We start from the raw sequence: 16,035 nt of genomic DNA on the forward strand, positions 1-16,035 counted from the left end.
ACCGCAATACCGGTATATGTCGCTAAACAACGTTCGGAACGCGGCGCAGCGCGTCATTGTTTGAGAGGGGACCGATTTCACTGTTGCACTGTACTGGTGAGAGCAGTCAGAACACAGCTGAGATCGCATCTAAAGCCTATGGCTGAATCCAAATCTGAAACCCCTATTCCCTACGTTATCACATTATTTGAAGGAGTGAATGAAAACGAGTGCGTGAAGTCAGACAACTGTTGTGTGTACATCGGCTGTACACTCGTTATTGCGGTGTGATGTGGGATTGAGTGCACTCAATAACGTCCAATGGTTTCGGACACCACTACAAAGCGCTGTCCCCTCCAAATAATGCCCTATTTGAAGTTATAGGGGGCTATTTCTGATTCAGCCCTTGATTATAGCGGAGAAACTACACGCGGCGCGCGCGAGAGAGCAGTTTCTGCGCGGAGCGCCGTGATGAGATTAACAGCGTTCTCCTCATGGATCATATTGCACATATATAGACCGGTGCGAGCGCGTTTAAGTTTTTAATGGACATATTTCATATACTCTAGTGCTCTGAACAAGTACCAGAAGCGTGTATGCGCACATATTTCATCACATCTTCTTCAAATTAAATGTGCACTGATTTGGCTACACTGAACCATATGATCACGACCACTATGACACGATCGATTATTCTGCTATACAAAAGACAATGAATGATGCAAGTTAATAAATAAACTGACAATTCAAAGAAGAATGGGCAAAAAAGTAACTGCTTTATTCTTTCTGTTAAACTGATGTGTGTCATTTGTTCAGAGAGTGCTCTTAAATGTATTGCAAATATCCGCGTTTCTCCCTCGTTTTGTCAGTTTGTTGTTATATAGGGTTAGATTTTTAAAATGCTTAAGGTGCCCTCAACTCTGTTGTTTTTTCTATCCGTGGTCATATTTTAATATTCATGTGCCTGTAATGAGTGTGTTGCAGGTCTATGTTTTATTGTCTCTCCATAGCATAATTTTGTGGGGCTTTGCAAACCTGTATTAACTCTAGTGTGGAGTTTTTCTACAATATTCACCCGTCATGACAGTAAAATAGGGCATTCCAGTCAATCTACTGCAGTATTTACTCTCTCAATCAGTGGAAAATGTGGTTAACACCCGGTCATGCATAGGGGAAAAAAATACCGTCATATACCGTGAAACCGATATAATTTAGAAAAATACCGTGATATACATTTTTGGTCATACCGCCCAGCACTACTATGCATTGCTTCATTCGGACAACTTTAAAGGTGATTTCCTCAATATTTAGAATTTTTTTTACACACTCCGATTCCAGATTTTCAAATATTGTCCTATCCTAACAAACCACATCAATGGAAAGCTTCAAAAATTGACTCTTAGGTTTTGTGGTCGATGGATGAGTTTCAAGGGATACGATTGACTACAGGGGGAGTAATTTTAGGATGTCTGATGTTGTAATTTGCGGAGCGTCCACTAGATGGCGTTGACACACAGGAAGAACTGGTGAAGCACTGAACCACATCACAAGACTTCAGTTCAACTCATCAGGAGCAACCAAACCCAATCAGCTACACATCTGCAACACATACAAACATGCGACACACGTGTGGAATCAACCCATGCTTTTATTTCATTCGTTGCATATAAAATGATTTTTTTTTCTGTCTTTTTTTGTAGTTAAACCGATTGGAGATGGATCTACAGTTCCGGCAAAAGACTGTAAGAGACAAAAGTGTTTCGGTTTTTAATCAGCAGAACTTAGGAATCAAATGTTAAAGTATCCCTTTAATGACATTGAAAAAATACCAGTAATAATAATAATAGCCACGATTGGCTTTGGTCCAGGGCTGCTAAAATCTACAGTATGCGTGTCAAAGTATGCTTATTTAACATCTGAAACTCTAGGGACTCTTTCAGTTCGTGCACAAGCACATCTACAAGGCTGGATGAGATGATGGTAGCAGACGGTACCTGAACAAAGTTAGAGAACCGCATGAAAGCTGAAGATCACAAGCAGCTCTAGAGCAAACTGTCCTGGGTCTATTGCATCCGCCGCATTGACAGCGGAGTTCGCTATGTGCCACTACAAATGAAAAGAAGAAACGTCCTAAGCTTTAAATGCAGCACGTAAGATGCCCTGAAACTCTGGCAGCACGTTATCGTCTCGGACCGCTCTCTAAAACACGTAAAGAGACCAAACGGACACACAAAGAAAGATGTTTTAAAGTTAAGGCACAGCCCTGGGGCCAAAGGCCAGTGGCGACGCGTCTCATACGGTTTGGCTTTCCCCAGATCTCCAGAAACAAGCTTGAAGGTGACCTTCTCATTTTTATACAGAATATTATTATCATTTTTTTGTTTTTACATTGGATAATATCTATAATAATAAACATTCTCTCAACAAGAGTTTACCAAATACAGCAACTCCATCCGGGATGAAGTTAAGAATCTGTCATCATTTACAACAAACATTACAATATATACAGCAAAATAAATACATCGTTGTAAACAGCGGAAAAATATATAACAATAACAACAACAAGAAGAAAAAAAAATCCATAATCAGGTAAGGTCATCTGGTGAGGAAAGAATATCATGGCACACAACTTAAATAAAAAATATAACAAAGTATCAGTACTACTCGAGCCAGGTTTCAAGTTTCTGTGAGCGTATTATTATTATAATTATATTTCCTACAGACTTTTCTTTCTTTTTTTAAAAAAAAAGGCTTGTTCTATGTACACGACCAAAGACCAGTAACTTGCAAGTCCACACGCTCTATGCTACAGTTTTGATGGTCTACAGTACTGCTTTCAAACAATAAATAGAGACCATATACAGATATAAATACGTCGTTATTAAAAGCTGCGTCGCATAGTGCATGTCCGTTGGAGGGAGGGGAGATTTGGCATGAAATGAAAATGCGGATTTTGACGCTAAACTGCATCTAGCCCTAAGAGAAGATCTCTGATCTAATGAGTGGATGTGGGGAAAGAAGTGGGAAGGCATTGCGCAACAGATGCTCAAGGGTTGTAGAGTATCCATGTCTGACGTACACGTGGATGTGTGAGATCCGGCAAATGAAAGGCAAAAGAAATCACAGAGTCTCACACACTACAGATGTGCTTCGAATAAACGCCTACATAACAGGATGTTGCCATTAGAAGAAGTTTTGCTTGAGTTGTGAGCCTGAACAGGATGTTTCAAAGCCAAAGAAACGTCTTAAAGGACTAAAGTCGACACTAAATGTGTAAATGCAGTTTGGTAACACTTCACTTGGTGCCTGTGATGTATATGAATATTTTAATATCATATGAAGTATTGGTCAAAAGTTTGGAAACATCACTATTTTTAATTGATCAGAAATATTGTGAAATATTATTACAATTTAAAATAATTTATTCCTGTGATCAAAGCTGAATTTATCATCATTACTCCAGTCTTCAATGTCACATGATCCTTCACAAATCATGAATAATAAAAAAAAAACAGCATTTATTCAAAAGATTATTAAGAAAGATTAAATCTTTTTTTTAACAATATAAATCATGTTTGATCAATTTAACAATTAATAAAAACATTAATTTCTTCTTTTTTTTTAAAGAAAGAAAACATTTATTGAACAGTAGTGTATATTGTTAAAAAAAATCATGAATAATAAATTAAAAAAAGAACCGCATTTATTCAAAATAGAAATCTTAAATCTTTTTTAACAATATAAATCTTTACTATCATGTTTGATCAATTTCTTCTTCTTTTTTTTTTTAAAAAGGAAATTTTTTTTGAACATTTTGAACGGTAGTGTATATTGTTACATAAGTTTTATTTTTAAATAAATGCTGTTCTTTTTTATAGTCATCAAAGAATCATGAAAAAATATCACAGGTTATAAAAAAATATTTCCAACGTAATATTAGAATTATTTGTGAAGGATCATGTGACACTGAAGACTGGAGTAATGAGGATAAATGTAGCTTTGAGCACAGGAATAAATTATATTTCAATATATATTAAAATAGAAAACGATTATTTTAAATTGTAATAATATTTCACAGTATTACCTTTTTTTCCCCTGTATTTTTGATCAAATAAATGCAGCCTAAATGCATTAATATCTTTATAATCCAGGCTTCAAGTGCTGTGTGAAAGTGAAAGCATCTGCAGGTGAACCGTATGAAGAGTTTGACTGGAGGTAAGGTGTTTGACTACAGCTTCAGAGAGGAGTGTGTGTGACAGCAGTGATGTGTGTATGGTGGCGAACGCACGACCCACGTCGCGTACTTGCAAGTTACCCTTCGCGTAAAGTTTCCTCGGAAAACGCAACAGCTGCTGTTTTGATATTAAAAGTAACTATGTAAAAATCTGTATGTATACCGTACAAAATCATCGAAGAGGCCATTACAGCTCGGAGCTGTTTTTTTTTTGTCTTTTGTGAAATTTTTCTCAAAGTTTAGGAAGACTTAAAACGTAGAAAATAAGGTCTCTTTGAAGTCCAAGGAAAACGTGTTCCTGCGTCGATCCTCGGTGGGCGGCGTCTCCTCCGATTGCTTTGTGCGGCCGATTCCGGAGGAGGGCGAAGGTAAACGAAACCAAGCTTGAAAAGACAGAGGACTAAATGTTATTCCTGAGTGCAAATAAAACGACAACCTACCGAAGTCTTAGTGTCCTCTCGTCTCCAGGCAGCTCGTAGAGAGACGGAAAGAGGAGTGGCCGAGGTCTCTGAGTGCAACGTGCGCTTTGGAACTCAATTTCATTGTCAATTATTAAATAGTTCGGGACGCGCTGCTACGTGTCCGCCGGCTGCTCCTCCTCGTCTTCCTCATCCTCCTCTTCCTCCTCTTCCACCATGCTGGGTTCCGTGGAAACCTCCTCCGAAATCCCCTCCTCTGCAATCTCTGTGGATTCCGAGTCCTGCGTGATGAGAGTTTTGGAATCACTACAGCTGTTGTCCTCCTCCTCGTCCTCTTCCTCCTCTTCCTCTTCCTCCTCGGCCTGGCTGCCGCTGTCTTTCTCCGTATCGGATTCGCCATCCTCCTCCAGCGTGAGCTCGAACTGGAACTTCTCTGCTCCGCCGGAGCGGCCTCCGTCCTCGGGCTGGTCTGGAGCGGGCGATGGACTCTGGGGAATGGTGCTCTGGTACCACTCTCTGTTGTCCTCTAATGTGTCCAGGATGTCCTGAGCGTCCGGGTGCACGAGGTCGGCCCACGTCTCCCACAGCGGATGCACGATATAGTCGATGAAGCCCACCTGGAGACACGTGCAATAAATAATCGTTTAATTTTAGTATTAGATGTTAAATTTTAACATTTTAATCTGAAGTTAAAGTGGGCATGAAATCAAATTTTACAATTCCTATTTTTATATTTAAAGGGTTAGTTCACCCAAAAATGAAAATTCTGTCATTAATTACTCACTCTCATGTCGTTCGACACCCGTAAGACCTCCGTTCATCTTCAGACACAAATGAAGATATTTTAGTTGAAATCCGATCGCTCCGAATACGTTACACGGTTCACTCTCAAGACCCTTAAAAGGTACTAAAGACGTCGTTACAAAGTCCATCTCACTACAGTGGTTCTACAATAACTTTATAAAACGACGAGAATAGTTTTTGTGCGCAAAAAAAACCTAAATAACGACTTGTATAGTGATGACGATTTCAAAATAATGCATCATGAAGCTTCGAAGCGTTATGAATCAGCGAGTCGAATCATGATTCGGATCGTGTGTCAAACCGCCAAACTGATGAAATCACGTGACTTTGGCGATTCAAACTGCTGAATCGACTCACTGATTCATAACGCTTCGAAGCTTCATGATGCCTTGTTTTGAAATCGGTCATCATGATATAAGTCATATTTTGCGCACAAAAACTATTGTCACCGATTCATAAAGTTATTGTAGAACCACTGTAGTGAGATGGACTTTGTAACGACGTCTTTAGTACCTTTTAAGGGTCTTGAGAGTGAACCGTGCCATTGTGCCAATGGAGGCCTTTCAGAGCCATCAGATTTCAACTAAAATATCTTCATTTGTGTTCTGAAGATGAACGGAGGTCTTACGGGTGTCGAACGACATGAGGGTAAGTAATTAATGACAGAATTTTCATTTTTGGGTGAACTAGCCCTTTAAAGGATTAGTTCACTTTTAAATAAATTTTTGCTGATAATTTACTCACCCCCATGTCATCCAAGATGTCCATGTCTTTCTTTCTGCAGTCGAAAAGAAATTAAGGTTTTGGATGAAAACAGTCCAGGGTTTTTCTCCATAAAATGGACTTCAGTGGGACCCAAATGGTTCAAGGTCCAAATGACAGTTTCAGTGCAGCTTCAAACGATACCAGATGATGAATAAGGGTCTTATCTAGCCAAACGATCAGTTTCTGTGAGAAACCGAGTTGTATTTATGCTATTATTTTACCTCTTAACATAGGAACGCGATCGTCTCTGAGCTCCGCCATTACTTCCGGAGGGTAAGGTCAAATTAGATTGTGGTTATAGATATATCGATAGTAGATGTCTCATTCTACTGATCCGTCGCAGTCGCTAATGAGGCATCTACGTATACATCTATGACCACGATCAAATTTGACCTTACTTAGCGGAAGTTATGGCTGCGCTCAGATGATCACGTTTGTCTGTTAAGAGGTAAAATAATAGCATAAATACTGCTGGGTTTCTCACAGAAACGGATGGTTTGGCTAGATAAGACCCTTATTCATCGTCTGGTATCGTTTAAAGCCCTTTGAAGCTGCACTGAAACTGGCATTTGGACCTTGAACCGTTTGGAGCCCATTGAAGTCCATTATATGGAGAAAAATCCTGGACTGTTTTCATCCAAAACCTTAATTTCTTTTCGACGTTAGAAAGAAAGACATGGACATCTTGGATGACATGGGGGTGAGTAAATTTATCAGCAAAAGTTTATTTAAAAGTGAACTAATCCTTTAATATTGTAGTGTTTACTATAACTGATTTATCTGTTCTTTTTTAAAAATGAATTTACAATTAGAATCCCGGTCATGTGCTATGGCGCGAGGGCGGGATTATCGCCCCCTGTCTCGTTTCTGCACCGCCTCTCAGAAATCTGTCACTGATCGTATGAATATGAAGGTTAGGGGCATTTTTCCCGGTGCACACTACCTTCTTCAGGAAGGACTTGAGGCAAAAAGAGCAAAATATATGCACTTAGTTCTTTCAAAAATAGAGGGACATACCCGTAAATTCAAGCTTCTCCTTTCGCGTTTTAACACTCGATGGCACCGTGTCGAATGTGTTCGAGGTCGAACTGGAAGCCATGTTAATCTTGGACTAAATCGGCCACCGTAGGAGTTAAAACGAAATCGGAATTGCGAGGAAGAGAAACTAATATTCACTGGATGGTCATATACATTTTCACCACTAGATGGGGGAAAATATCACACAGTGTAGCTTTAAAGAAGACACTTAATTATTAATTATTAAATTATTGCACTTCAAAAAAAGAAAGTATAAGTTTACTGTAAAGCAAATGTTCTGAAGTATTTATTTTATATAGGGCTGCCCTCGACTAGTAGTTATTTGTTTAATTAATTTAGCAATTTCACACACGCGATAATTGCCCCCTTTTGTCTGGCAGTGAAGTGTCTTGTGAAGTGATCATTGGCACCTGAGACTTCTCCACCGAGGCATTGTGCTTGTCACACATGGGGCTGATCTCCATCCCTCGCTCTCTCTCGCGGTCGCCCTGGCTGAAGAACTCGTCCATGATCCGGTCCGTCCATTGCTTGTACAGCTGCAGGGGTTTGGTGGGGTTACTGAGATCCGCACAGTGCACCATGTTCTGAAGCACCTGACCAACAGAGACACACACTTCAGTCACAGTTAGGGATGACACCTTACCAAATTTACAGTAGTACCAATGCCATAACAAATTATATCCTCTATGCACACCTGATAATTATTAGCAGTAGTATTGAGACGTAGCTAGCCTAATATATTTCTAATAACTAACTTTGGACGGGTTGCTGTGAAGACTTTGAGTGTCAGTTCATGGTATGACACTTTTCTCAAGTGAAACAGTAAATGCTTACAGAACCGAAGGAAACGGTTCACTTTCAGCAGTTATTGTCTATGGGGCAGATTTCTGTTTGTTGTACATCAGATACAGATACATTAGCACAGTAGGCCTACATTACATGTATCTGAACGCATTAATGAGAGAGAGATTGTGTGTGTGAATTCATTATGAAGCTGTGGTTTGTACTTCAAAGGTATTAAAATATATGCCTATAACGGTTGAGTTTAAGCTACTTTAGTGACTTTACTTTAGTCACAGGACAGCGATGACGCTGCGTTTCTGCGCGCGATCTTCACGTGATGTGCGAGCCTCTGTCTGAGTGTTCGTTTGTCACAATATATCAGGCATTAGTTCAACATAATACACATCTGATGGCCGAAACTCGCTTTAATGTTCAAACTGGCAGGGCTTAAACCACATACACATGAAAGGCTTTGTGAGGACGCAGGTGAATCTGCCTTCAGGGCGCGCGCGTTGTCAGAGACACAGCTCGGCTCTCTGTCACAGAAAAAAGCTGAGCACTGAACGGATACGTTTTCCGTATTGTTGTTTTTGAATAGTGCACATCGCTTTAAATTTTGAAACTGGTAAGCCTTTAGACGCATGTACTTGACAAACTTTATGAGCGTGAAAGCGATCTGGCTTCAGGGCTTGCGCGCGCCGTCTCTGTGTGTGTGTGTGTGTCAGCGGTAGGCTATATGAAGAACGGCAATTAACTGACCTGTATAAACTGTGTAAAACATGCAGTTACTATAGTAATTCTGGGCATCTATAAGCACAGATAACTGCTCCTGCATCTCTGTATGTGCCTGCAGACTGCACTTGATGTGACTGACGGGGCGGAGTCACGTGAAAACCGAAATAACCGACATGGGAAAAATACATCAGTTAGAGGTTCTGAATGTCGGTTCCGGTTATTTTTCGATTAATGGTACAGCCCTATCATATAGTGACACGGCAGAGGCTAAAAAAGACAACGAATATTGCACGTGTGTGCGAGCTACAAATGAAACCGTGCATCTGTGCCCTTCATTCACACACACTGACTCAGAACATGCAGGATTAATATTTAAATAGTATTTTGCAGTTTAATATTCACAGACACAAGTATATATTCGGCTACAGTCTGGAGCCCTGCGCATAAACACAGAAGCGACTGAAAGCAGAGCCTATTAGGCAAGTTTATTAGTGGGTTACGAAGATACTTGGTACTACAGAAATGCTGGTCTCATTACAATTTCAGTACCGAAGTACTGGTACTTGTGACATCTCTAATCACAGTCATAAAGTAAACAATTTATAGTTTTTGCTTAACTGGCTATTTAAATATTGTAAATTGTGTCAGATGCAACCGAGTAAACTACATTCTATATTCACAACAAATCAGTATTATGATAAGTTTTATCATTTTAATATGCCATTAGGTAGTTATAGAAGTTTTATACATTTGCAATTTCTGCTTAATTTATAATTTATATTTCATAAAATGTGTCAGACGCAGCCAAAAAAATACATTCTGAACAAATTAGTGTAAATTATGGAGCTTGTTTCTGCCACAGAATTAAAAAAACAAAAGTAAATTTTGACTTTTTTTTTTATAAAGTCACAATCGTGAGATATAAACTCAACATAAAAACCTTATCATATAATATAAAATTGATATAAATTTTTTTAATTCTGAGAAAAGTATTTTTTTCTTCTCACAATTGTGAGATATAAAGTCCAATTCTATGAGATAAAGTTGATCTTTTAAATGGTTTTATTCCGTGGCGGAAACAAGCTTCCATACATAATAAAAAATAAGGTAAATATTAGAATAATAAATGTTGAACTTGTATATCCCATTTGTCACAATTTCTGCTTAATTTACAGTTTATATTTTGTAAATGTGTCAGATGCAGATAAAAAAAATCTATATTTACAATATATTTCATTAAAAAATAAGTGAAATATTACACTGATAAAATGTTAAATTTATCTCAAATTAACTTAATTGTAAATGATTTACAATTGAAATGTGTCAAATGGACTTGAGAGAACTATTTACATTTGCGGGACAAAAAAGTAATTGTCATTTTAGAAGTTCTAAATTCCAACGTATTGTCATTAAATAAATGATAATGATCAATAGAGACAGAGCGACACGCGTCATAATCTGAAGACCACGCCCACCGGGGGGGAAAACAATCGAACGCTCTCCATTGACTTTGCATTGCGTGAAGCGGCATCCTTGTCATTTCGGACTTGTAACAAAGTGTTCAGCAAACAAGCTAAACAAAACCCACAACCAAAAACCCAGACGTTTTTATAAGCTACTGACCCAAAAAACGAGCGTTTAAGGACAAAAAAGTTGATACAGGCCATTGACACGTTATATTACACTGAGAAATACACCCACTACAGGGGAATGTAATCAGCGACAGGAAATATCATATATAAAACTGACATTTGGATATTTGACTTAACAGTGACAGCATATTTACTGCACACACAGGCATACTGAGTGTCAAGATCCCAAAATTGACCCATTCTTCCTGCTGAAGCGTCACGTTTTACTGCCTTTATCCACTTTTGTCTTCTTAAACTCTCGTTTTTTGGGGTCGACAGCTTATAAAAACTTATTTCTGTGTATTTTAGCTTGTTTGCTGTACACTTTGTCACATATCAGCTTTTAGACATTGTTCTGTTTTTTGTTATAAGTCCGAAATGACAAGGATGCAGCCTCACGCAATGCAAAGTCAATGGAGAGCGTTGGATTGTTCCCCCCCCCTTCGGTGGGCGTGGCCTAAATACGCTCTGTCTCTATGGGTTTGTTTAACACCACTGGTCAACAAAAAGACAGCATGACAGAAGTTGTTGATTCCTCACTTGTATCCTGTCTGAGTAGTTATCCAGGAGCAGCACTCCAGAACTGGTGACCTTCTTCGTCTCCACCATCGTCTTCAGATCGGCCAGCAGGTTCATGTGTTTGGACATATCAGTCGCCAAGACCTTGGAGAAACGCATGAGAACTTTCAGCCAGACTTCAGAATAAACAAACGAACGTACGTAGAACGAATGAAAGAGAGAACGTACAATGTCTATGACCATCTTGCGCAGCGATTGTCTCTGTTTTTTGGTCAGGTTCTGGAAGATGTCACAGTTCTCCTCCTGCAGGAGTTTGAAGCCCACGGCCAGATGATGGTTCTCCAGCACCGACGAGTCGTTGTACATGAGGGCCAGCTCGGAGTCTGCAGACACACACACACACACACATCAGGAAAACACGACCCCGGCCTTGTGCTAATCTGTCCATCAGTGTGACGGACAGCTGTGTCAGCAGCAGGACTCCATCACATCCCTGTCGGCCGGAGATTAGGGTGTGTGACGCAGACAGTCATATTTGTGCATCGCTGCTGCTTATGGCAAAATAAACTTATGTAAGTATTTTTGAGGACAGATGTGCACTGGTCTGTCTCTGAGCTAATGGGATTTAGTTCATCAATACACGGCTAGCGTGATCCGCTCTGAATATATCGATCCATCCATTACGACACAAAGGCTTTTAAACGCATACTGTTATTTATAGGGCTGAACGATATATCGTTATCGTATCTATATCTAGATATGAACTTAAGATATTACTATCGAAAAAAGCGACGATATAGATTTCCCCTCTCCGCGCTCGCCCTGCATACAACCGCAGTCACAACAAACATCAGTTTTACGAGTGCCCTTGAATGCACCGCTAAAGCCAGCGCACACACACTACCAGGGGTGTGAGAACTATATTGTGAGAGGGGGGGCGGCGTTTCCATGGTGACGCGCCATTGCTTGTCACGTGACACAGCGCTGAATGAATGAAGATCTGCTTTTATGTCTTTTTTATTCAGAATATTCACAAATGTGTTCGCTATGGCATGAAATATCTGATATTCCGATTGTCAAATACATGCAAGTGGAAGTATATTGTTGTTTAAACACCTTTATAACGATGGCGTTAGTTGAGCTGTATGCGCGATGGGCGCCGCCGTGTTAGTTTGTGCCGCAGACGCAGTTCAGAGAATCACATCTGTTGGATTTACAACCTCTATGTTTACAACACGTCAATTCATCCACTTCTCCCGAAATACTTCAAAGTAAGTGGCTGGTGAACTGGGAATACAATAGAGTAAACATTGAAGTTACGTATGTGTATCTGATATGAATAAAACGTGTCGAATTATAATGGAAAGGATTATTATTACCTCTTACATAGACATCAGTGTGTATTTTACAAACTCTAAATGTATTGTTTTTTTTAGTACTTATGTAAATTTATATGTTTGAAACCTAAAATAAACAGTATGTGGTTGAAAACACTGAAAAGTTGTGATATATGACAGCTCTGAGCGCGCCTGTCTCTGGCTAAATTCAACATTTGATCATGTGATGCACTTGATCATCCGCTCCAGGGCCAGCCTAGACTGATCACACCTGTGTGATGTTACGTGCCAAAGGCTTAAAAACAATACATTTTCTGACACAAATTTTTAAATGTAGGCTTAAATCAAACGCATTTTAATTCAGATTCTGGTTTTCACCGAACACGTAGTCATATCGTATTGTATCGATATCGAGATATCTGGCATGAAAATCGAGATATTAAATTTTGTCCATATCGTTCAGCCCTAGTTATCTATGAAATCAGGGTTCCTACGGGGTTTGGAAAAGTATGGAATTTGATTTGAGTAATTTCCAGGTCTGGAAAAGTATGGAAAAAATAAATCAGAGTATGGAAAAATATTTATGTTTCCAGACTATTGTCGGAACATATGAATCGATACCCAGCCCTAGATATAATGAATAAATTATTAATTACACTTTTTCAAACTGAAATTTGAATAATTAGACTAGATTTAAATATTTATTTAAAAACCAACACTGTATTTAGACATTAAATAATTAAAATATCTAATTATTTAAATGTCTAAATATAATATTCAAATTATTTAATGTTTAAATATAATTAATTCAATATTATATTTAAACATAAAAATGTTGATTATCATACATAGATACGTTAATTAATAGTTTAGACATTTATATAATAAGAGTATTGTATTTAGACATTAAATAATGAGATTATAATTAGATATTAAATATAATATATTTTTTTAAAATATCTAATTATAATAAATCTCATTATTTAATGTCTAAATTTATTTAAATGTCTAAAAAACAACGAATTATTTAACCCTTAAAAAATAATTGAATAATTATCTAATGTGTAACTATAATAGATTTTTTTTCATATCTAAATTAATACATTTTTAAAATGTGTAAATATTAAATAATTATTTGATTTATTTTAAGTTTAATTAGTGTTTTTTTTAGACATTTAAATAGATTATTATATTTACGTATTAAATAATTATATTGAACATTTTAAAAATGTGTATTATATTTAATTATATTAATCTTGCTTATAAATATTTCAATGTAATCAAATAATGATATTAATATATTTAGAAAAGTTGATAATTTAACCGTGAACAATTTTAACCAAAAGCATGGCTGCAGAAAAACTTTATTATAGTATTTTCTATGGCCTAATCAAGTAACAAGTAATCAAATAAATCAGTAATGTTTTGTTAATTTGACTATGGTTTATCATGTGCTGGGTTGTTTGGCTGTAGTTTGTATTAGAGCACACTTACTGGTGTTGATGAGGAACTGGTTGGAGACGCCCGGGTGATCTACGTCATGAATTGCACTGGCGAAAATGGCAGCGAGAATTTCAAGGTCTGTGAAAACCGCCTGAAAGAGAAGAACATGTGGATGTACAGTCAGTGAGAGCAGAGCACATTTCACCTGTGGTCAACTCATAATGTTAGTCAAGGTCTGTTGCACTAAAAACATGCATAATTCAGTTGTTCCATGTCCATTTTCCACCCTCTATAACCTCTGTTATGGACCTCTGCACATGTGGAATGACCGACAATGCCCAGTTGTAGAATATATGTTAATGTGGGCGGTAATCATTCACAGTTGTGACGTCAATACAATGAGGCGTTTTGTTTTGCAGTTTCCATAAATCAGGGCTGGACATTAACACTTGTCCGGGACAAGTGGATTTTTTGAAGGGGCAAGTGAAAAATAATTTTACTGGCCCGACGGACAAGTATACTGAGTAAAATGTCAAAATAAAAAATAACTAGGGAATCACCAAAGTGCAATAATGATTCTGCATTAGTTAGTGTAAGTGGAGATCAATAGTGGATAATAATATAAAATGAACTGAAGTTAATAAGGTTGAGCTGTTGAGGCTCGCGCAGCCTCTCGAGGAGAAAATCGAAAACAAATGAGCGCCGCTCACACACAGAAACTCAGTTAACACACACGGTTAAAATTGTGTAGTTTTTATATTTATAACATATGAGACATTTAAGCAACATTACACTAACAAGAGTGTTGTTTTCCTGAAAACCATCACGACTGAAAATGATGTTGATTTCATACGCCAGTTCCATAAACAATTTAACATTAAGTCACTTACATTTAAGATGCAATATGGACTGTTTTTGTTCTATTTCAGCAGCGAAAATAGTTCCAAACAAAGATCACAGCAGAACCGTAACGCATCTCACAGCAACAGTGTGTGTTAGTGAATGATTCAGCGTTTGAGTGAATCGGTTGAATCAAAGATTCAATGACCTATTCGTAAACGACCGCCAAATTCTTGAATGAATCAGCCGTTTCACTGAATCGACTCAATGACTCGCTCATTAAGACGATCACCTGCTGCCACCTACTGGTGGTTTAGTTTCATCTTTCCAACATTTCTTATTTGTATATTCAAAAATATTTAAAATAATCTCATAACATTATTTAATGCAGTTGTCATTTTTCAATGTAAATAATTTAATTTGATTGGTAACTGCCCAATAGTGTCTTATTCTAATTTAATTTATAGATCAAATTTAAGAATATAAAAGGAAAGCTGAAGCACATCCTATATTTAAAGGGTTAGTTCACCCAAAAATTAAAATTCTGTCATTAATTACTCACCCCTCATGTCGTTTGACACCCGTAAGACCTCCGTTCATCTTCAGAACAGAAATAAAGATATTTTAGTGTAAATCTGATGGCTCTGAAAGGTCTCCATTGGCTCAATGGCACGGTTCACTCTCAAGACCCTTAAAAGACACTAAAGACGTCGTTACAAAGTCCATCTCACTACAGTGGTTCTAACTTTATGAATCGACGACAATAGTTTTTGTGCGCAAATAAACCCTAAATAACGACTTATATCATGATGACGATTTCAAAACACGGCATCATGAAGCTTCGAAGCGTTATGAATCAGTGAGTCGATTCAGCAGTTTGAATCGCCAAATTTCAGCAGTTTGGCGGTTTGACACACGATCCGAATCATGATTCGACTCACTGATTCATAACGCTTCGAAGCTTCATGAGGCCGTGTTATGAAATCGTCATCACTATATAAGTCGTTATTTAGGGTTTTTTTGCGCACAAAGACTATTCTTGCCGATTCATAAAGTTATTGTAGAACCACTGTAGTGAGATGGACTTTGTAACGACGTCTTTAGTGCCTTTTAAGGGTCTTGAGAGTGAACCGTGCCATTGAGCCAATGGAGGCCTTTCAGAGCATCAGATTTACACTAAAATATCTTAATTTCTGTTCTGAAGATGAACGGAGGTCTGACAGGTGTCCAACGACATGAGGGGAAGTAATTAATGACAGAATTTTCATTTTTGGGTGAACTAACCCTTTAATAAGATTGTGGAAAAATGCCTTTTATAAAAAGGTAAAAATATCACAAATATGCATATTTAAATATGTCAAAGCTGATTGAACACTGGTGAGAATATTGCTTCAGAATACATTATATTTACAAAAAAATTCCGGACAAGCACATTTTTTACTGGGACAGTGAATGACAGATTTACTTGTCCGAAGGACAAGCGTGTGAACAGGCATAATGTCGAGCCC

General features: G+C 37.9%; 1 protein-coding gene across 8 annotated transcripts in view; it reads right to left on the reverse strand.

The window, feature by feature from the left end:
* Window positions 1-3,768: 3,768 nt before the first annotated feature.
* LOC307118638 (3',5'-cyclic-AMP phosphodiesterase 4D-like) overlaps window positions 3,769-16,035 on the reverse strand; it is a 444,553-nt gene continuing 432,286 nt past the window's right edge. For all 8 annotated transcript variants that reach the window (XM_079804330.1, XM_079804329.1, XM_079804332.1 and 5 more), the window contains 5 exons: window positions 13,739-13,838; window positions 11,136-11,290; window positions 10,929-11,051; window positions 7,650-7,832; window positions 3,769-5,249 (listed from right to left, as the gene is read on the reverse strand). In XM_079804330.1, coding sequence (XP_079660456.1) covers window positions 4,788-5,249; window positions 7,650-7,832; window positions 10,929-11,051; window positions 11,136-11,290; window positions 13,739-13,838 — 1,023 coding nt within the window. In that variant the 3' untranslated portion in view covers window positions 3,769-4,787. The remainder of the gene's footprint in view (window positions 5,250-7,649; window positions 7,833-10,928; window positions 11,052-11,135; window positions 11,291-13,738; window positions 13,839-16,035) is intronic.

This window comes from Gobio gobio (assembly GCF_949357685.1).
Source record: "Gobio gobio genome assembly, chromosome: 22".
Classification (NCBI taxonomy): domain Eukaryota; kingdom Metazoa; phylum Chordata; class Actinopteri; order Cypriniformes; family Gobionidae; genus Gobio; species Gobio gobio.